Raw genomic sequence first — 23,395 nt, 5'->3', positions numbered from 1 at the left:
AAACACCAGACAGTTGTGCGGGATGTCATCTAAAGCCACGTGTCACTACTAAGCAACACCTCGACTAAAATTTATTGACCTGAGTACAAGAACAGAAAAGGGACTGACCAAACAGTATAAAAAGCAAAAACATCAACATGACCATGGTACTATACAATTAACACAAATTACAAAGCACTACAGAAAAGATACATGTAAGTTCTGCTAATATCATCTTTTAAATAACAAGTATAAAGTTACATTCAATCAGTGGTCCTCTTTCGTCCTATGCATTTCAGGAATGGTTAGCGTCTGACAAGCACAAAAAAAAAAAAAAAAAAGACCTTACATTACATCTTGATAAGGTGGCATATTTAAATCAATAAATAAAAACACATTAATTAAAAACAATTATGTATAGAAAAAGAAACATGCACTTTTCATTTATCTTTTTTTTTTTTTTTCTGTAAACAGTAAGTAGATTTTGGCAACATGCATTGTGAACTCCAGGACTCTCCATTCACTCTGCCACTGTGTTGCTAGGAGACAGGTTCCTCTGTTTGAAGTACTGTGTGACTTGCTGGGGCAGCTCGGCCAATACTGATTTGGCTAAAGTTTCTTTCGGCGCCTGTAAGGACATCAAACGTACAGTGTAGTCAAACGTACAACCGATACCCCGCCGGGTGCCAGAGCTGTCCGTTAGGTTGGTGAGACTACCATCGCACAAACGGAGCCAGAGCGAGTAGTGCCACAAGGAAGGCTGCGTTCTCTCTCTCTCTCGGAAGTCACGTGCCACACAGAACCCCCACTTCCCACGGAGAGCTTGGTCTGCGCGCGCGCTCTGGAACTGGAGCTGTGCCAGGAAAACTGGCAACAAACTGCTCCGCTTTGTAGCACCGTCGGTATCGATTCAGTGAGTAAACGACACCTTGAGGTCAAATTAACCAGGGTGATATTGACAGCGCAATACTGCAGCGCAGTGACCTCTAACCAGACTGAGAATAATAATGCGAACGCATTCTTTACATAACAGACCTGGAGGTGCGAGAGCGTGGAGGAGCTGAGGAAGTTGCTCCCGTTATTCCGCGGCGGATTGAAAAAGAGCGAGAGACCGACCGCCTTGCGACGGAGGAGTAGTACTCACGTTGCGGAAGTCCCTGAAGGGGACGAACTGCACGATGTCCCTGACGGCCTCCTCCCCCGTGTAGGAGCGCAGAACGCTGCTGTCCCCGTCCAGGAACTCCATGGCAGCGAAGTCTGCATTTCCCACACCGATGATGATGATTGACATGGGCAGCTTGGCGGCCTGCACAATGGCGTCGCGCGTCTCGTCCATGTCGCTGATCACACCGTCCGTGATGATCAGTAGTGTGAAGTACTGCTACAGAAGGACACAGAGCCAAAGCCCCAGGGAATTAGTGGCCCAACCCTGCCCAGTTACCATGGCAGCAAATCAAGCCACAGGTCTGGTTGTTATTTAGGACGCGCGTTTCAGTGAGCGGCACTTCAGAGCCGGAGCAATTGTCTGACAAGGTGCAGATTTTTGCCTAAGTTTGTGTATTTGTTTATGGTTCTGATTTTGCATTTCCACGGTTTTCAAATACATGTATTTTTCACATTCAACGTTTCTTCCACCTTTAGTGGACGTCGTCCTTTCATCTTGCAGGAGGAAGACCTGCACACATCCCACCACGTGAAGCCTTCGTATTTATCTTTTCAAACTGTGCGTCGGTACAGCCCGTCGGCTTAGCGCACTCACGGACGACAGCTAAGCACTTAACTGAGCTGTCATGCAACCCAAATACCTGCAATGTTGCATAGCAACACCAGAGCGATGGGTACCAGACATCCTTCCCTCCAAATGAGATCCAGCTTCACAACTAGCTCTCGAGCAAACTGTTTAAGACAAAACATCCACAACTCACAATCCAATCAGGCTGAGAGAGACAGAAGGGGAGGCCGAACGTGTGAGAGGGGAATTTACGCTGTCACATTTGCCCCCTCCAGCTGTTTTCCACTGCAGTGCTTCCTCGACACCAGCATTTCGCACAGAGCCGTGGCTCAGCTCGACAAGCCAGGACAACAAGGCCGTTCTCCAGCCGCACACCCACCCACACTGGACTGTCAAGGCAAAGATCGCGTTCTTTTTGGACTTTGATGGATGCCACAAATCCCAGAAGCACAGTGGGTCAAATAGGGTGATTACCCAAAGTTCATCTCAGCACTGGTGAGCGCCAGCTGAGCCCAGCTGCTTTCTGGGAAGGAGATTTCTTACAGTGTGGCCTAAATAAGTAATTACTGGAAGACTTCGTTTGTCCTGCTCCGCAGAGAGCAAGCATTCAGCATGTCCCGCACTCCTGCTGAACATTCCCGACGAGTCCCGCACCTCGTACGTTCAATGCATTATGCAAACTTAGTCATAATAACAACTTGATAAAAGCAAGGATAAAAGCATCAGCTAAATGCTATAAACATAAATCTAGAAACCAAATGTATGACTCCGTTGTTACTTGAATATCCAGTTCTGCTTTCTCTTCCCTTTATCGTCCATCTCACCTTTATTTTAAGTGGCTTCCACGCAGAGCCGCGGGGACAGCATGGACATCGTCACACGGAAGCGCAGGGCCCAAGGCCATGACCCCCTGCCCTTACAGCATGATGGATGTTGGGAGGTGGTGAGCTACAGTTCCTGTACACACCGTGTCAGGCCACCCCACTGTCCTCTCCCAGGAGAGAGCAGAATCAGACAAGCTGTTTTATTACTACCAACACACACACACACACACCATGCATGAATGGAAAATGCCTTCTTGACACATGGAGGACCATTCAGGCATGTAGCATATGCGCGTGAATACACACACACACACGCATGAAATCATACAAACTGACTGCTGACAGAAGACTGTTCAGGCACACAAACATACTTTAAATTTCACCCCTGCCACACACACACACACACACACACACACACACACACACACACACACACACACACACACACACAGCTATTAACTGCTGGGATCCAGTCATCTCCGTTTACCCTACCATCGTTTCCTCCCACACAAGCAGAGTTTCTCAGATATCCTCCATCTTTCTACCCTCTTGCCCCAGACTGCATGCCCTGTGTAGGGTCACCAGCTCAGGCTTGTGTACCACAGCAACCCCCCATCCCCCGCTGGGGCCTCTGTGAAGTCCAAGCCTTTAACGTACAAACAGGCAGCCTCATTTCGCTCTCACTATCCTGATTACAGGACCACATACACACTACAGAAAACGGAATATCTGCACCTGTGTAGTCAAAGGTCCAAGTTACAGCTCAGCAACAGTGTCCAATAAATTACTGTACTACACACAAAAGAGACACATTTCACAAGTTATTGTACGACACAGTGATGTCTTGGATAAATTACTGTACTACACACAAAGTGACGCGTTCAAGTTTTCTAATTTTTTTTCTGATTCAAGAGAAGATCTTAAAAGGCAGAAAAATCTAAATCATGACTAAAAAACAGATGCTTTCTCTTCAGCTTGTGTGAGATATTACAGCCTAATAACTCTCCTCAGGAGAAATAAATATATTACAGCCTAATAACAATTTGCAAAAATATTGAGTTATGGCAGTGCCTATGAGAGCCATGTTTAACTAATTCTTCTATCTTTTCTTATGTTTTGTTTAGTATATCAGCTGCACAACTACCTGGCAGAACAGATTCTCTCTCTCTCTCTCTCTCTCTCTCTCTCTCTCTCTCTCTCTCTCTCTCTCTCTCTCTCTCTCTCTCTCGACAGGGTACAATTAGGGACAAAAAGCACCCAATGAGCGTTTGAAGAAGGTTAAATAATGATTATTATGTCTTCCTACCAGGCAAACATTTTATTCACAGAGCATGGTGACTAAGCCTGGATCAGAGCATGCTCATGCCTCTGTGTGAGGACACCCAGGTTGGACCCAGCTGGACAGCAGCACAGCGGTTTCCCTGGCTGCCCTCAATCTCGGCCCACTGCCTGATATGGACACGTCGCTCTATTCGCGCGTTAGAATGTTTAGAATGTCACTAGTCGTTTGCCATGCACTGGCAGCTGCTGCCATGGATTCGTGTTAGCCAGCGATATTTCTGCTGGGCAAACGGTTACGCAATGCTCGTCCCTGTCTGTCTCTGTCTCTCAGCGAGAGGCTCTCAGTTCTCTACAGTAATCGGAACTCTCAGGCCGTTTACCTGGGGGCCTTCTCTCTGTACTTGTTTCCTGATGCTCGCTTGCTCTCTCTCTCTCTCTCTCTCTCTCTCTCTCTCTCATACACACACACACACACACACACACACACACACTCTTTCTCTCTCCCTCTCACACACACACATGCGCGCTCTCTCTCTCTCTCTCCCCCTCTTATACACACACACTCTCTCTCTCCCTCATACACACATGCGCTCGCTCTCTCCCTCTCATACACACACACACACTCTCTCTCTCTCCCTCATACACACACGTGCTCGCTCTCTCTCTCTCAAACACACATGCGCTCGCACTCTCTCTCTCCCTCTCATACACACTCTCTCTCTCGCTCTCTCCCTCATACACACACATGCGCGCGCTCGCTCCCTCTCTCTCTCTCTCTCTCCCTCCCTCTCACACACACACTCTCTCTCTCTCTCTCCCTCATACACACACACATGTGCTCGCTCTCTCTCACGCACTCATTCTCATGCACACACTCTCTCTCGGTCTCTTTCTCTCTCACACACACAAACTCTCTCTGGCTCTCTCGGTCCCTCTCTCACACCCACGCCCACTCTCTCTTGGTCTCTTTCTCTCTCTCTCACACACACACACACACCCCTTTCTCTCGCTGCTAGCCTCAGACCTGTCATGGTGTTAGCCAGCAGACAAAGCAGACCCGAGGTCATTAAAACCCATGAACAACAGAGGGGCAATGAGAACATTTGCTCACTGAATCAGCCTCTATAAATAGCTTTAATTGAAAAGGGATTTTAATGGCTGCTCTCTGCTAGGCCCACAATAAAAAGCAGGAAGAACTGTGAACAGCACGCTTGCTCAGAGCAACTCAGCACACTTTCAACTCACAACCAGAGGAACATTTTGTGGGGGTTTTTAACAGAGCAATCAGGCACAGGGTCAACACACACACCCTGAGTCTACCATTGGATGATTCACTTCTGAATAAACATAACTCCATTTGCATATGCACAAACGTCTTGAGCCATTAGGTGTAGGGTGTGCATTAGAGAAACTCAACCACAGTTATAGAGGCCAGATAGGAAGCCAGATAGGAAGCTAATGAGACACAGATCCAACTCCTCTCTAACGACGCTGTACCTGACCTCCACGCTTCCCAACGAAGAGCTTCAGAACCCAGACGGCTGACTGGACACAGACAGCAGAATCTGTAAGCAATTGGACGGTCACTCAATTCCTGTCGTTCTTTGTTTTGGTTCTGCACTCTGGCAACACTCAGTTTGAAATGAAATACTAGCTCGTTCCTGAAATGGGGGAAACATTTAATAAACAGGGTTTTGATTCCTAACTATATGGTTTGCCTAATACAGATTTTCATATCCTCAATTGAATGTCGACAGTCTGTGCCTCATTAAGTTTCACTTAAAATTCACATGACTGTTAGTGGACACTTATGGACTGCAATATAAACGCATGGTACCACAGTTTCAGTTTGTCAGAACTGATAACAGAGAATCTCTGTCGGGCGCCTCTGCAGACCAAGTCAGAGACGACTTTCCCTGAGAGCAGCGTCGTGGTTACTGAACACCGAGAATGCTCTCCCAAAAGTGTGCATTAGCAGTTTCCCCTCTTCAAACTGAAGCCGACAGTGCACGCATTCATCCAGTGCCCACGCTGTTAGCAGAGCAGGGGAAGCAGCAGGCCACAGAGGCTCTGCGCGTCTGGCCCAGCTCTCTTCTGTCCTGCTACAATCTTCTCACCAAACCCCCGGCAGCTACAGACATGGGAACACTGTTTCTCCAGCTGGAGTGGACGAAAGCGTTTGGAAGATGTGGGGTTTTTTTTTCTTTTTTTAATGCGAGATGGGTGTGTATTCACAGCAACGCATACTCATGTTCTTGTAAAAAGAGTGGTTCTGTAGCCAAGATCAGAAAAACGCAAGTCACTGGAGCATGCTCTCTCACACACACACACACACACACACACACACACACACACATACACACACACACACACAGCAGGCTGTTACTTACAACATAAGCTCTTCCATTCATGTGAATGAGTAACGCTTAATGCATTTCCCCAGAACCCATCTTACACTAACAATAACTGGCACGCTAGTCAGCACCCTCAGTGCCACTGGGCTTAAAAACACACTGGATGTTTGGATCGGTCATACTGGTAAGAGGCATTATGCATGCAGGCATGCGGTCAGAGGCCAGGGCACGCGTGCCGTCAGGGTCCGGCCGGGCGGGTTCTCACCGATGCCCTGTCCTGCTGCACGGCCTGGGAGGCAAACCGAGCCACGTGACTGATGATGGGAGCGAAGTTGGTGGGGCCGTAGAAGCGGATGTGGGGCAGGCAGGTAGAGTAGGCCTGGACAATGCCCTCCACACCTGCACACAACACACGCGCGCACACAGACAAACACGCACGCACAAACACAACAGCAAGCAGTCATCTAAAAGGAAAGTCATTGCTCATCAAGTCTACCTGCAGAAGACTCAGTCTGTCAGCTCTTCATGAGCGAGGCAGTGATGGCAGAGGCAGAGATGCCAAGGTATGAAAAACAGGAAGTCTGTGTCTGGCCGGGATTACAGAAGACATTTCGGAGCTTCTCACCTGCGCAGAATGGATTGGTAGGGTCAAAGTTGACAGCAAACTCATGTGACACCTGGAACATTAGTGAACACAACCCATTAATACAGAGACAGTGTGACTACATTAAAAAATTACAAGAGCTTAAAAGCAAAACAGCAGCGAAGCTTTTAGGAAACAGGATGCCACACTTCAAGATTCGTCAGGTTGAACACAGACGGTGGAAACGTAAGGTAGCCAGTTAGTGAGTTCCTGTTAGTGTGGGTGTCAGTGGGGAGATGCGCCTTTATCATAAATATCTCACGCGTGGCCTAAATCGCAGTGTATTAGTTTAGTGTCATGAGCTGACGCACAATAGCAGTATTTATAGAAGTACTATATATAACATTTTTGTCAAAATGCTCGCTGGCATTGCAATGTTCACCATGTTTGTTGTTCAGACATTGCAAATGACATTTTTATCACATTTTCTTATAATTCCTTTAGTAGTGGTTGCTAAGTAGTAAACACACACACACAGTTTAAGTCCTACAAGTGTGTCGCTTGCCACTGATCCCGTAACGGCAGGCGTCAACACAGGAGAACATGGCGTATGGTGGGAACGTTTTCTGGCGTGTCTGCGGTCAACAATCCCGTCTCCCCTCGCTGTCCGTGTTCCACCCCGGAAGGCCAGCAGCTGCTCCCATTTTTCCACCAGGGTGGAGCGGAGTGGTTCTTCTCTGATCTACAAGTGTTGCGTTCAAAGGACATCGCGCATTCCTGACGATTCGCCATCCCCCCTCCCTCCCTCACTTGTCCTTTTCATCAGTCCAGTGTCATGGCAACCCAGATGGGATGACAGTTGCGTAATCACTGGGATATTCATGTATTATATGTTTTCTTCGTCTCTTCATTTCTGACATTTCTGTCTTCACCCAGTTTCTCCTGCCTTTCCATTTCCCTCTTTAATTCAGTCTCTCCTCTCAGACACACAAATGCTGACTGTATACTGGCTACTGAACACCCCATTGCAACCCCCCACCCCCGCTGCCGATTCCACCCGATCCCCTTACCTTCCAATCAGGTGGGAGCTGAGCCCCAAATCCAAGGGCGGGAAACATTTTGTCTCTGTGGACAGAGAGCATAAATAAATAAACACTCGACCCCTCCTATCCACAAGCAGTGTCACTACGGAAAATAATCGATATCTGGAAACTGGAGCTCAGTCAAGCTGAGCACAGAGCGAGCACTAGAGGAGACTCCATAACGGACGTGCGGTGTGTTATCTGCGTGCGGCACGGATACACACGAGTCGTAGTCTTGGATAATCTGCCCCACAGCCCAGATGGCGCTCAGATACTCGTTACTGCCCAGAGGGTTGATGTAGTGCAGAGAGGATGGCTCTCTCGGGTTGCCGTTGGAGGCTGTGAAGTCGATGCCAACCTGGAGGACACACACACACACACACACACACACACACACACACACACACAGAGAGATGCAAACAACTGAACTGTATTTATCAAACACCTCAAAGGAACTTAAAAGGATCTCAGAAGAATGGGGATCTGGGAATTCCATCTTCCTTACAATTACACAGGCTGGAAGAATGCGCTGGGAACTGATTACAGACTTTTAGTCTAGGAGTGCTGTGAAAGCAGTCCACTTACAGTACATTAACTAGCACTCCACTTGCGGTCATGGGTGACTATAGATTAAACACACACAGCAGGCACCTTACAAGCCAGAGGCCCACTGCCCATCCTCCCTCCCGCCCACCTGACCAACTCGCCCATATAGTGAGCCGATTGCTGCCCCCCGGGAGTCCTGACCCGAGCTGCATAACTACATTCTGTACAGATCCTGCTGCAGGCCTGACAGATGAACAGGAGAGAGAGAGAGAAAAAAAGAAATAAACAGCAAAAGGAGGGACAGAGAAAAACAGAGTGAAACACACACACACTTTATATATATATATATAGACAGAAAGAGAGAGAGAGAGTGCAAAAGCGTGATGGCGTGAAAGAAAGCGAGAGAAGAAAAGAAGTAATGACAGAATGAGGGTGGTGCTCACAGCAGACTCTGGCTGTGAGCACAGCACTCAGCATACACTCGGTGTCGGCGGCAGATACTGCTCCTTAACGTCTCGCTAACGTCTCCTAAAAGTATCGCTCATTAACTCACAGGCGTAAGAGTATGCACATCATTTCTTAACCATTTGTTTGATTTTTTATTTTTTTTTAGATCCATGATCCCGAACCCCTTTCCGCACCCCCGGGAAAGTCGTAAAGCACACGAGAGTGACTTTGTTCACATTCGGCCTGAACTGACTATATATCCTGAGAGCAATCACCATCCAGAGTTCCCGAGGGAGCAAAACCATTTCTGTGGCCTTCATGTGCTCTGTAATCAGTGACTAAACACTTCAGCGTGGTCCAACTGTACTAACCAATCAGGAAACCTCTCTACAAGGAGGCATAATCAAGATTTTCTGATATCTGATGACTGTGTTTTTATCTGTGAAGTAATTCCAAAAGGAGGAACTGCCTGAATTTGGCACAGACACCAGTGTGTTACAAAACACAGCTTCTCCGTGTCTGATTCAGTGTCTTTCACAATCAGAACAGCTTCTTAATGAAACAGTGTCCTTGGTGTCCTTTCAATTGTCCACTGTTCCTGTTAAATAAACAAATAAAAGAATAACTGTCTGACTGTCTACCAATCTGGAGCACTCTGCTATCTCCTCATGTCTGGCAACCCCCAACTCCTGCTGACCCCTGACCCTGGTCATTGTGACTGAACGGGCCAACGACATTGGGTAAGGCCTGCCCTGTGCACTGAGCCCAGTGGTCTGACCCCAGTACACATGGGCCCTGTGCACTATGCTGCTGTTGCCTGTACCAGTAGACAGACCAGCGCATGGAAGACACCATTTTATCCTGTATAAAGCCGAGTGCATGCGGAGGTCTGGGAAAAGATCAGGGTGTGTCCCCCCCACTTTCTTCTTCATCTTCTTCATCCCCCTCTCTCACTTCTACATCTCCCTCTCTTTCTCGCTCAAATTTTTTCCTCTCTTTCTCACGCTCATTCTCTCACTCCTCCTCGTTTCTCTCGCTCTCCCCCTCTCAGAGAGAAGCGGATCAGGGGACTGAGGTGAGGGGAGTCAAGGAGTGAGTTCCCTGTGTCAATATCGGTTGTGAATATCTGTTCCTGACATTCAAAGGAAGGAGCACACCCGGCAACCAGGAGCAGCCTCAGGAGAAACCGTGGCCATGGGTTACGCATTGTTCTCTTTCTGACAGCCTTCCTGGTGGCACAAACACAGTCTTAGCCCCCTCACACACAATTCCAGTTCTCTTCCCAAATCAAGCCTGGTACACTGGTAAAGCTTGGTAGTGAACAGAAATACATCCGGAGTTCTGGGTCTATATAGCCTTGGAACTGTAGCCAAGACACCCCAGGGTGTCTGCGAAGGACCACATGGGCTACGAGACAAGGTGGGATGAAGACACACCATAAGTGTTTCCTGTCCCCCAACCTCCCAGTCCCTCCTGCCGTGCCTCACGGCCCTCCTGCTCGGAACCCCGTCGCTATAGCAACCCATGCCGTTCACTCACTTTTGGTGTCATTTCCTGTCAGTGAGTTACATGACGAACAAAGACTCTTCACTCACTGTACACACACAAAAGCCTGAGAGGCTCAGCCCATCAGTACACACACACACACACACACACACACACACACACACACACACGCACGCGCAATTCAGAGACCTGGAACAGAACGTTCCAGCTCTCCCTGACGTAAACATCTTCCCAATGACAACAACATCAAGTGACATCATGACACTACGGTGATGTCACGCCGTGTGTATTGACCACACACCTGGCAGCTGTGCCTCTTGTACTGCCCATCTTCACACAGCTAAGAGTGAATGCATACTGCAGTTACCATATTGTTCCTGTCACCATCATAATTTCATTTCATGCAGTCCGCATCAAAGTGAAAGTGCTGAGTTCATTACAGGCCAGGTTGCACAAGGCATTGTGGGTGAGGGAAATGTAATCCAGGACATGAACTCGAACCATACTCACCGTAAACATGAGCTGACAGCCTCCCAGGATGTAGTCCAGGAATGAATAATCCCTCGTAATCTGAAGAGCATCAGACCAAACCCATAGTCAGCAGTCCCTGAGTTCATGGTAAACCACCTTTCCCCTCACGGAACCCCACCAAGCACGGAGACCCCTGTAGGTGCGGGTCTCTCTGTACGTGTGCATTGGACGCAAATTAAAACTCAAGTCAACTGGAAATAACAGAGAGGCAATTATGTTTATGGTTGACGACGTGGAATTGACAGGTGTTCTGTGCTGATATTAAATATGTGGTATTTAATGTGGGATTTAGAGCCAATATGTTAATCTCTGCCTAGAAGAACCACAATTATGGTAACCATAAAATAATAAATAAATATAAATTACAGTAAAAAATGAAAAAGGCAGACAGTATTAAAAAAAAGTCTTAATGACCATATACATTATAGAAGTTTTTCATTGCATTCAATTAAGTTTGCTTAATTCCAACAAGGTGGACTTGAGGGTGGGCCAGGGGGTGGAGTCATTACCTGCAGGGGTGGGGCTGTGAAGGTCATTACCTGCAGGGGGGGGGGGGCTGTGAAGGTCATTACCTGCAGGGGGGGGGGGGCTGTGAAGGTCATTACCTGCAAGGGGGGGGGGGGGCTGTGAAGGTCATTACCTGCAAGGGGGGGGGGGGGGGCTGTGAAGGTCATTACCTGCAGGGGGCGGGGCTGTGAAGGTCATTACCTGCAGGGGGCGGGGCTGTGAAGGTCAATACATGCAGGGGGCGGGGCTGTGAAGGTCAATACATGCAGGGGGCGGGGCTGTGAAGGTCATTACCTGCAGGCGGCAGGGCTGGGAAGGTCATTACCTGCAGGGGGCGGGGCTGGGAAGGTCATTACCTGCAGGGGGCGGGGCTGTGAAGGTCATTACCTGCAGGGGGCAGGGCTGTGAAGGTCATTACCTGCAGGGGGCAGGGCTGTGAAGGTCTTTACCTTACACGACTTCAGAATGATGACGCCAGAGTTCTTGTAGTTCTTCTTCTTCTTCTGCTTCTTGGGATTAATGCAGTCAAAATCCACCTGCGGCAGGAGACAGGTTAATCCCACGGAGTCATGACCGCGTCAGCACAGGTGACTTCCCAGCATCCCTCACGCTTTATGGAAGCAGTCAGATTCACTTAAACTGTCTACAAACCAAGCAGGTGTGTGTGTGTGCACGCCTCGCATGTGCGTTCAGGTGCGACTGCCTCCAAGCTCTGCTGGGTGTGTGGGGAGTTCTGTCTGAGCTATGGTGGTACGGTGATCTGGGACTTTCTGGACTGGGAGAAGGGGAGCAGGAATGACAGAGCAGGCCAGGATCCATGTCAGGAGTGACATGAACTCAACGGGCTGTAATTGCTGGGAAGTGGCTGAGCCACGGCCTGCAAGCGGGGGCGGGACCTGAGGCAACAGGCTCTGCCCACTCCCGCTTTCTACTAGAACGCATACAGCTTCCAGTAAACAAAAAAGTAGCAGTAAAATGAGAAAGATTTTCCCTCTCGCACTCTTTTTTTACTCTTCATTTTGTTAGATCATGAGGCGCTTACAGTGGGCGCCCAGTACGAAGGAGGACAAGTGCCAAAAAAGCACAAGGAGTGTGATCCGTGTTCGCACCTGCGTGGAACAGAACAAATGACACCAGAAGGTGGGAAACAGGTTGGTGGAAAGAGCTTTTGGCTTCAGGCCCAGCGTGAGGCTAGTCAGATGGGGTCAGACAGGGGTCAGACAGGGTCAGGCCTCAGCCCAGCTCACCTCTACGGAGTTCTGTGCTTCGTTCATCTTCGTGACTGTGGTATAAAACTCTCCAATGAAATCGTGGCCTCCGTCGTTGTCGTAGTCATAGCACAGCACCTGAGGGAAACGCGCACGTCGTCAGGGCCCTGGCGCAGGTGTGAGCCAACGACACACAGGTGCAGAGACAAGGCCCCACCTTGATGTTCCTGTCCACATCGCCGTTACAGAGGGAGATGAGTGGCACCGTGAACGGTTTCCAGACTGGATCCAGAGTGTTCTTTATCACCTGCCACACACAGTGGGAAAAGACTACAAGTTTGAAAAATCTTCTCACCTTACAATTCCTCCAAAACTCACCCTCACGCAACTTTCTAACACAGGTGTAAAAATGTCTTATCTAATGAATCCGAAATGACACAGCCTAAGCAGTCACTGTTCTGTTATCAAACCACAACCACATGTCCACTCCGACGTATGCAGTCCGATACGGGAGGATTGTTAGCGGGACATCCTACCTCCGTCCGGTGGACCAGCATCCATTTCCCGTCCTCGCCTTGTTTGTGGAACTCCAAGTAAGGGTCCGATTTCCCAAAGAAATCCTGAAATCCAGTGCCCAATTAAACACGAGAACAATGTCTTTCAAGACTCAGGAATGTGCAACAGGCGCAGGAGGCCTGATGTGAGCACCGTGCTGAAATGCTGAGCTGGCGCTCACCTTTTTATCCAGTTTCCTCCCACACATGGACAGGGTAATTATTCTGTTGTCTGATAGCTCCTGCGCAGTTATCTTGAACAAAAACAAGCTGAAAATGAGGCCCTTAAAACACATGGAGCACGTACAAATGCTGCAACAACACAGTCCTGGGGGCTTACAGTAATGGCTCCCTTCCCTGCTGGTTTGCCATTGGCTAAGACAAGAGGCCGATGAAGCTTCTTATTGGATACAATCTGCGTGGTGACAGGAAGTCCAGATTAAACCATGCTGAGGCGCGCGCACACACACAGGCAGTCCAGATTAAACCATGCTGAAGCACACACACATACACACACACACACAGGCAGGTAATTGTGACTTTTACACCCAGACTACTACATAGGATTTCAGCACTAAGAGAAGAAAACCCGGGTCGATTTAAGTTCATTAACTAATGCCGCTTTGGGAGCTGCATCCATAAAATATAGATCTGGCTGCTGTGATCATCTAGCGGGACTGGATCGATTTGGGTCACTTAAATCGACAGATTTGGGCTTAGTCTGCTGGCAACGAGGACAGGCAGCCACGAGGAGGTGCGTGTGTGTGAGAGACGCGAGGCCGTACCACGCCCAGTGTGCAGATGAACTCTCCCAGGAAGTCATGCTCGTACAGCTGGCTGCTACATTTGTCCTCGTCGAACACCGCGAATTTGAGCTTCTGCACCTCTTCAAAGTGGTAATCCACCTGGAACTTCACCCCGAACACGGGGTTCAGGTTGTTCACCGCAGTCTCCGTCCGGCTCAGCTGCAAGGCAGCGGGGGTTGAGGAAGAGTGGAGGGGGGGAAAGTTACTTGGGTCACCTCCCGTAGGAGTCAGCTACAAGAAGTGCTCGTTATCAGCGCAAATGTGATGAAACTTGCACACGAGTGTTTAGATTAGGGGAGGGCAGGCTTTTATTGATTCGCTGGGCTGCGCGTCGTCACATCTCTGTGAAATAGCACGTTTCCACAGAAAAAGGAGCAGACATGCCAAATATAGATTACTGTGAAGTTTAAACAGGTGGATGTGACTGATGTAATAGGGTGGCATTCTGGGACAACAGAGATGTAGAGCATAGATAGAGAGAGAGAGAGAGCGAGCGGATAAGGAGGGAATGAGACTGAAGAGAAGCCGTTCCACTGCGATTCACTGATTCACTGTTTGCCAGCACTTGAAGGGGAAAAAAAAACAAAAAACATTCCTTTTGGTGAAGTATTCAGAATCAACATGAAAATATACAAAATGTGCTAACACACACAAACATGCATATTTATGTCCACCCGAGCAGAGCCCTGGATATAACCGAACATATGGGCAAGATGTTCTGCGGTTAGACCATGTCCAGATCTGTGGTAAAAGATGAATGAGAGAAAGGGAGAGAGAGTGAGGGAGTGAGAGATGAAAGTCAGAGTGAGAGAGATGGAGTGAGAGGGTCAGAGTGAGAGAGAGAGTGAGAGACTGAGTGGTTTGATGGTGTCACTGTTATTCTTTCTTATTGTAGCTGCTGAGTCAGTGTATGGGGCCATTTCTCAGTGGCTGGATAGATTAGCAGCTCTATAAGTGTTTAGCAAGAAAGAACAATCACTGTTGGGTCAGAGTTTACACATGTATACACACACACACACACACACACACACACACGTTGAGAGAGCAATGTATCTTTTCTCTTTAATGAAGGTCAGTTTAGGAAGAAGTCAGTGAAACACTTGCGCACACGCACACTGCTTGTGCATACCTATGAAACACTTGGGCATACACATGAAATACTTGTGCATACATATGAAACATTTTTACATAAATAGCCTACTACTAAATATCTGCCTTCCTGTTACAATGAAATGACTTGTAACACTGCAAATTGTTTCACATACACACACACACACAAGCATAAAGAAACTTGTGTGTGTGTGTGTGTGTGTGTGTGTGTGTGTGTGTGTGTGTGTGTGTGTGTGTATATGCAAGTGTAAGATATCATATGCAAATGTAAGTAGTGCATGTAAGTAGCTGGGCTTCCAAAGCACTTGTACTCTGCCTCTGGTGGTTGGGCTGGGAGACATGGCCCAGTTCACGGGGTCACGCGGCCACTGCGCCTACTCGCTGGCCCAAAAGAACGGCTGCACAACACATTCAGAGGGTTTAAATTACAAAGATATGTTATCGATCCACTTATCTTCTGGCAAGACCAAAATTTTCTATAGACATATTTACATCTATTACTGCATTGTTTCCAGGACAGTTTCCCCTCCGACACGCACTCTCTCTCACACACACACACACACACACACACACACACACACACACACACACACACACACACACACACACACACACAAGATGCCTCTCTATGTATCTTGTTTTAAAAGCAGGAGTCTTTTGTTTCTCATGTTGTTGCCATGGTTACAGAGCACTGCGAAACATTGATTTCATGTTCAGGCTTGCACTATTGACCATCAGAGGCCCACAGATATTACAGCGACCAGAGAAAGTGTATGCACACATACGCGCGCACACACACACAGTTTCACACTGTGCCTCTCAGCCACATTTATCTAGGGTATATGTGCTCACAAAGCCACCGGAGTGCAGAGTGCTTGCTTCTGCATAGCTCCTCCCCTCCCCTCCGCTCCTCCTTCTGCCCCTCTACCATCAACACACATGCTTCACTCTTCCCTCTTTTCCAGCCTCCATGCCACGCCCCCTTTCCCCTAAGCCCCTCCCAACCAGGAATGCAAAGGCGGCGACTTGCCACACCTCCGCCCAGCTGCCATCCACCTCCTGGAAGAGCACGCAGAAAGGGTCGGACTTGGAGGCCACGTCGCGGTCCAGAAGGCTGGCGCAGCACACAGAGAGCTCCACTTTGGTGACGCAGTGCTGGGGGCCGAGGGCGGGGCCGAGGGCGGGGCCGGCATCACGCCCCGAGCCCATAGTGTAAGCCATGCAGGCCAGACTCCCTCCTCTCCTACACCCTGTGGGCACAACGCATCACAGCACATTAGAGTACCGAACACAGCAGGGACGTGGGTATTAACACTGTTCCTTTTCCCACAGGGAGCGTGTAGAGGCCAGCAGGGGCTGGACTGTCACCTCCGTGGTAGCATCATCCACTGCTTCTCTGGCCTCATCTCCTTATGGTCTCTGCAGTAGTTTTGTGTTATAGCTTGTGTCAATTAAACATCATTACATCAAACTGTGTCATTTACTAGTTTACAGGTGCTACAAATGACAAATAAATACTTAATTGATAGAATGAGCTATTGGTATTCATATACATTTAAACACTTTATTTAGATTAAATAAGAAAATGTTCATAGCATAATCTGACTACTTGGTCAGAGTCATTATGCAATTCAGAACTTCTGTCCACAATAATTCAAACTTTATGGATATAAACAGTGTCTTCACCAAATATGCCCACTTCCTTTAACAGCCCATATTGAACAGTACTGAATGCTGGACAGTATTTTACTAGTTGTTTGGCTTTACTTTTCCCAGTCTGTGAACCCCTTACACACGTTCCGTGGACATGATCAAGACTACCAAAAATTAATTACTCCACAACTATAACCACATGTATACAAAACTTTACCTAGTGGTTGATAACTTGAACCATTTTAAGGCATAACATTGTTCCATATAACTATCGAAAGAACAGCCACTTTCCACAATCCTAACATAGCTAGTAATTTCATGACAATATCTGGGGTCTTCAGTGAATTACTAATAACACATTTTGATTAAGTGGTAAAAACCAGTCCATTTGAACCTTTTTATGAGTACAGACTGTAACTGATGAAGACGACGACACTTGCGGTCCTTTAACAATGAGATCTACAACGCAGTCATCCCGCGTAATGCACATCCCTGTAGAAGCAGGATATCCATCCGTAACACGTGCTACTGACTCCATAAGCAATGCGCTCCACGACGCGAAGGTCCGCACGCGACAAACAGGCACGCTGCCCTGCCGGTCTCAGGCCAGTCCGGTGTTGGCGCTGATAGAGTTGGTAAGAGTCTAATACATCATGCCTATTCCGTTATTAACCATATCCGTCTCCACGGTGATTTCCACTCACTGAGCTCATTTAAATCGGACCGATCTGCGCGCGCTCCAAACCCTGTGGCCGGCGTGCCAGCCAGTTTTCGAACGGCAGGGTCATCGTTATTCAGCACGCGTTTCGAGAGGTTCATCCTGGTTACTGTGTAAACCCATTCCAGCATTTAAAGTGCCTAAATCTTTTTTACTAATGTCTCTTGTTGGACGAGTATTAAGTCCTACCCATTTTCTAACATAAATGTACATTTTTCTTATTAATTTCAAGTCCCCGAACAGCGTGAAGTTTCAGGATCAGAGGTAGTGGAGATTAAAGTATTCTGTCCGTCCTAGAGAAACATGCAGCACAGATCTCCCTCCTCTGCGATGTTAAATCCATGTCCAAGGTAACAGTACGTTTCATTCCTTGCATAAACTTTTAACTCCCAATAATTGAAAAGCACGTGCGGCTTCTCGCCTTTCGCTTTAAACGGCGATACCCCCCTTAACGTCTTTCGTAAAACGGCGCATTTTTAAACTCAAGTCCTGACCACTGCAAACATATATATGTACGTGAGGGCGTATTATTAACAATACTGTCTTGTCTCGTGGATGTCTGTACGTCATCGACATCCCCTTGGACAAGGTTTGGGTTCCTGCATCTCTTATGTCTCAGAGGCCAAGCCACTTTAACCAGTGGGTTTATGGCAATAATGACGTTCACAGCACTTCATGAAAACCCAGCCTTAGTGCCAGTCTGACGTTTAACCGGAGCAGTGAGTTGATCTCCACATATCACCTGCAAAAAGAAACCACTATAAACATCCTTAATTATATCAACATAGATTTTCGGCAGATTAATTCTTCCAATTAACTAATCATGACGCTGTGTGGCAAAGTGCTAAAAGCGTCCTGAAAGTCCAGGAAAACCGTATACAATCTTGCCGATTCGTGTTTAAAGTAATCTGTGGCCGTCTTTAGACAGAACGCGTGTTCGTTCATTCCTTGTCGATAAATACAAGCTTCCCGTTTAGCCGACAATACGCCTGTTTTTATCCGCCACAGTGGAATACGGCTCAGCAGACATTTCATAGATGAAGGAAGCCGGGAATTATCCGCGTCGTCTTATCGGCAGGTATACTCTCCTTCTTGGAATTCTATAAGTAAGAGCGCATTTCCAAGAGTATTTGTGTAAGAGCTGTACACGACCATTGCTTTGTAACTTCTTATCGTCTCATGAGTGACACCATCCTTGCCTCGCCTGATTGTTTGGCAGGTTACCCCACTCTCAGCCTCTCCACGAGGCAAACACGGAGGTTTCTGGTGCGTAATTCGTTAGGCTCAGTTAGAGCAGCTTTCTGACACTTAATAGGATAAAGCTTATGAACTGATTGGGTGTGTGCTATTATTTATCATTATGTGCCACTAATGATACGTACTGCATTAGTTTCCCGATGTTTCCACAGATAAGACAGGTCCTCTCTGCTTGCCTTCCGCGGCTCTTTGATACCGTGTTATCATTCCTCGTTACTCTCGTGAAACGGGATGTACGAGCTCACGCGTATAACGCACCCGCACCTCTATCCGGACGATCAGCGCTGTTGGTGAATGCGCTCTACAAAAGAGGAGATCTCCTCCACTCCGAGACGTATAATTTAACAAAGGTGTCTTTAAGGGTCTCCCATCTCCATAATATGGTGAGAATATCCCGTTTTTAAATGAAGCGCAATTAAAAGATTTAATATAATATGTTGGATCCCTTGCGGAAAGCACGTTGCTTTGTTTACCGTCGAGAAGTTTCCTAAAGTTAAGGCTCCTACCCAACTCTCTGAAAGTGAGCCTAGTCCCAGTCAGAGAGGACAAACAGATTCCGAGAAATTTCGCCAGGCGGTTTATGGAGACGCCATTGGCATTTAAAGGCAGATTTCTTAACACATAGAAGTAGCCCCATTCATTGCCATCATCAACTCTTTTCTGCAGTTACGATGGGTGAGTTTCCTTTTCAACACAGCGCTTCAACGCTCATAGACGCAACAGACGCCATCTTGACACAAATGACAAAAATACTTCATTAATAGGAGATATTCAGAAACACACAGTTTTAACTTAGTTTTTTGTTATTTATAAAGTGTTAGAATGCAATTTTGACTTTATATAATTTTATAAATAAAATGACAGCAAAACCACTGAATAACACGAGAAAATATAAATTATTTATTTAAACACTTGCAGAGATTACCTGACTAGGTGAACCAAACATTTTTCTTTACAAAAACTTGAAAAAAATAATTCAACTTTTGGCTCCTTCTCTCACACACATTTGAAGATACAAACACCTGAATAATGCACACACACACACACACACACACACACACACACACACACACACAGAGAGAGAGAACAAGAACGTCATGGCAGGACATGAGAAACACACTGAGGGCGCCTGTTGCTAAGATACTGATGTACCAATGTCTTTCTCCCTATGTTAGTGTCACTAACCATAAATAGACTATGACCACCATAGACAGAGAATACAAATATGGGTGATTAATATTCCTGCTACATGTAGTTAATCCACGGCACAACACAAACCTGTGCCAAATTATGTTTGGGCATAAACATGCATTAACATTTACACAAACATGAAAAGTCTTGGCTTAGCCAATCTCATCTCTCTTATGAAACAGAGGTACTAACACAGAAAGCATCACGGAAAACTGTGCGGCTGGTCTGTGTGGGTGTGGAGCAGGACGTGGCTGGCCTACTGACCTACCCTATGAGGTATTTCTTGTATCCATTGAGGCCAGTAACCACATAGCAATTAATTCAGTGTTCTAACTGCAATGGGAACTCGAGATAGGGGGAGGGAGAGAGATTTTATAGATGTGTAAACTAAACAGATCAGTTCTCCAGAATCAAAAAAGTGCCCGCACTTCGCTGTAGTGTATTTTAAGCCGCCGTACTGATCACCTGGTGTGCTGCTCCACCACTTGTATTTGACATCAGCGTTCTGAAGTCACATCTGTGGCACAAAACCTTGCTTTGCCTAAAGATTTGTGTGAATGTTTTAGCTACACTTCAACACTCGCATGACTTTACCGGCTACGGATTTTTAAAAAAATAAACAAAAAACCCAAACAAAATTAGGCCGATGTGGCAAGTACTGGAAAGAAAGAACTGACAGCAAAACTCCCCCAGTGAGGCCAAACACCCCACCCAGAGTCACACACCTCAAGATTCTCCACAACTTAGCAGCGTCTTTATTTAGCCTCAGCTTGATAAGTACCAGTGGCACTATAATCATATATTTCCCTGTTTTACCTCCGACAGTGGCATGCTCTGTCCTGGACTCCAGACACAACAGCAAGGATTAGTACCGTACCGTACCCCACACACACACCCATACATACACACACACCCATACATACACACACACACACACACACACGGTCATAGTGGAAACTCATGCTCACCAAGGACATAAATCATAAACAACACTTACAGTCATCAGGTGCGTGGTTACGTGCCTGCCTGCGTCCAACCAGGTAATAGAGCACAAACCTACCCTTCTTCTTCAAACCTCTGTCTCCTGTGCAACTAGCAGCACACATTGAGCATATTGCACTTCAGTTATTAAAGAGTGATCTTTAATTATTATTTTTAACTTACAAGAAGCTGCATTTTCACCATCATCTACATACAGCCTGAAAACAAAGCCGCAAAAGAAAAAATGGTGTTTGGCTCCATTTCGTTCTGGGAATTTTGATCCAACATAAATCCCCATGTCCTTAAAACCTCAGAGGATGTGTGTGAGAGTGTGAGAGAGAATCGATGTGTGATGCACAGACTAATTATATATAACTACATAGTGTCTGTATAGCCATCATGCTCGACCAGTGCACCGATTCAATGTTCCTTTCTTTCTCAATTTTCCACTGCCATCATAAAATTCCAAAACAGAACTAAAAGAGGAAATTTTAACACAAATGAATGAACTACCTGTTTTGCTTCCACAGTGGTCCGTTCACTTCCAAACTGGCACACGTCACTGAGAACTAGAACAGGTTATTTAAAAAAAGATCACATCGGTCACTTTTAAACACAGACGATGTGTGACCATTATCTGTCCTGCTGGGAGGTCCCGCGCCATCAGATTCGACCCCACACTGCTCGTCATGAAGTCATGATTATTGGGACCGCAACACGAGTACTTTCAGGCACTTATTCAGAGGGCCTACAATGTAAGGGCAGATGACTTAAGGAACGGAAGCGTGAAACTGAGTTAATTACGTTCCTGTGCATTAAATATGTATTCAATTCTGCTGGGTTCTGGTTCTGTTGAACCCCACTGCTGTTAACAGCTTTTCACGCTTTGCCTGAGACGTGCCGCTGCGATAATTGTTATTCTCCCACTCAAAATGGGCCCCACTTTATTCTGGAGCGTCACTTTAGCAGTTGTTAGGCTACTCGGATATTTCCGAGCGGGTCGTCGGAGCGAATGCACAAAGCACCGACGTCTCTACACCAACAAGTACAGAACAAGAACGCGCACGTAATGCCCAAAGGACCAGCGTTCATTTCGGCTGTGTCAGTCGTTCGGTGTGGTCCTGCAATGCCCTGTTCCCCGCTACACCGTCAGTGGTTTGGGCTCCGAGCTTTTTGCGCATCCCTCAGAGCACGCGGACAACCGCGTATGAGCCGTGAAGCGCGCGGAATCGGAATCCCGTAGCCCAGCGTGCCTCTTTAAACCCAGGCACACGGACACAAACAGACCAGGTAGGAGGCGTTCAAAAACAAACAAACAAGCAAACAGTTATTTAATAGAACTGGTCGGTCGTAATGACAGTGGGTTTGTTTTCCCTTTCTGTAAATATCACGTTTAAAACAAAAACGGCTCGAGAAATCTCTAACATTACGAAGAGCACGAAGAGGTGCCATGAAGGAGCTCTCGCTAAACTGTTTTCCCCCGATAATGAACGGGTTACCGTCGCGCTCAAAGGCTTCGTTTTATTTGCAGGTGCTGCATATCTTTACGCCTCATTTCGGCCAGATGTGCCGTTTGCACGTTGCGTTGGTGGAGGACAATGAGCCTTCACGAATGCAACTTCTCCATTACGCGTCCCCCCCCCCAGTTCAGCTACTCCCGAGGCTGTGCACCCAAACGCCTTAAACAGAACCACTCACTCACCGCTCGAAGGCTGCTCCCAGGTGGCTTCGTCTACTTTTGTCCAGCGAGTTCTCGCTCCTCGTCGTCCTGGCACACCAGCACTCTGTCAGGCAAGACAAGGCGAGGTGAGGCGCACCGCCGACCGAGACCGGACCGGAAGGGACCCGACCCAGCACGAACGGACAGCACGAACGGACGGGGCGTAAAAAGTTACAGCCGCTCCAGCCGGCGGGTCCCTCCAACCAAACGTGCTTAGGTGGGTTAGTTCGCACACCCCCGACAGCCTCCACCCGCGCGTTTGGTGGTGCGCTGTCGCCCCATGCAGGAGTTTTTAGTGGTTCACACGGTTCCAACGACTCCGCCTGGCTGCACGGAGCTGTGAAGTCGTGGGGTTTGGCAGAGCCCGGTAACACACTGCAAAGCTGTACTTCTGATTCACGCAAGAGAAAAATCGCTATTATTGAACCACCTGTTGTTGACCGAATTGATTGGAACTGAAATTTTGCGTCGTTTAACAAACGAGTAACAGCATTGCTGCAGGGACTTGCAATAAATCGCAAAGTCCGTACAAACAATAAATCTCTTCCTTTGAATCTTTACAAATTTAGGATGGTTTTTGCTTGAGTCTGCGCTTCTGGTGAAATCATCATTACCGTATTTACTAATATAATCTTCTCCACCGTCAAATTAGTCACCGTATGAATGAGGGAATTAAATGTTTTTCATTTCTGAACCGCAAACCTGAGACTGAGGCAAAGTCTCATCACTGTCAAATTGCTGCAACGCTATCTAGCGGCGCGATCACAGAGCACACGTTGCTGTTTTAAAAATAAAAAAGTAACTACTAAGTGTAGTAATGACAGA

General features: G+C 47.3%; 1 protein-coding gene across 2 annotated transcripts; it reads right to left on the bottom strand.

Moving 5' to 3' along the window:
* Positions 1–23: 23 nt before the first annotated feature.
* cpne2 (copine II) lies at positions 24–23,305 on the bottom strand. 2 transcript variants are annotated; one of them, XM_027029599.3, is made up of 16 exons: positions 22,553–23,304; positions 16,086–16,300; positions 13,920–14,099; positions 13,475–13,549; positions 13,317–13,388; positions 13,117–13,200; positions 12,798–12,887; positions 12,620–12,718; positions 11,822–11,908; positions 10,845–10,904; positions 8,060–8,193; positions 7,824–7,878; positions 6,796–6,847; positions 6,436–6,569; positions 1,124–1,360; positions 24–607 (listed from the first exon to the last, which is right to left on the bottom strand). In XM_027029599.3, exons 2-16 carry the CDS (start codon positions 16,269–16,271, stop codon positions 500–502), a joined length of 1,653 nt encoding a protein of 550 aa, XP_026885400.2. In that variant the 5' UTR covers positions 16,272–16,300; positions 22,553–23,304; the 3' UTR covers positions 24–499. The 2 variants fall into 2 exon arrangements, with proteins under 2 accessions (XP_026885400.2, XP_081572744.1); XM_081716618.1 differs by lacking the exon at positions 13,475–13,549 and having other exon boundaries at positions 22,553–23,305.
* Positions 23,306–23,395: the final 90 nt, after the last annotated feature.

The sequence above is a fragment of the Electrophorus electricus genome, chromosome 6 (assembly GCF_041902795.1).
Source record: "Electrophorus electricus isolate QZ-2024a chromosome 6, ASM4190279v1, whole genome shotgun sequence".
NCBI classification, from domain to species: Eukaryota; Metazoa; Chordata; class Actinopteri; order Gymnotiformes; family Gymnotidae; genus Electrophorus; species Electrophorus electricus.
This window is presented reverse-complemented; position numbering and strand designations above follow the sequence as displayed.

Coding starts and splice junctions, on each gene's coding strand:
- cpne2 (XM_027029599.3), bottom strand. CDS start 16,271: ATGGCTTACACTATGGGCTCGGGGCGTGATGCCGGCCCCGCCCTCGGC. Junction 13,550..13,919: donor TCATCTGCACACTGGGCGTG/GTACGGCCTCGC, acceptor GTCACCACGCAG/ATTGTATCCAATAAGAAGCT. Junction 7,879..8,059: donor ATTATCCAAGACTACGACTC/GTGTGTATCCGT, acceptor CTCTGTCCACAG/AGACAAAATGTTTCCCGCCC.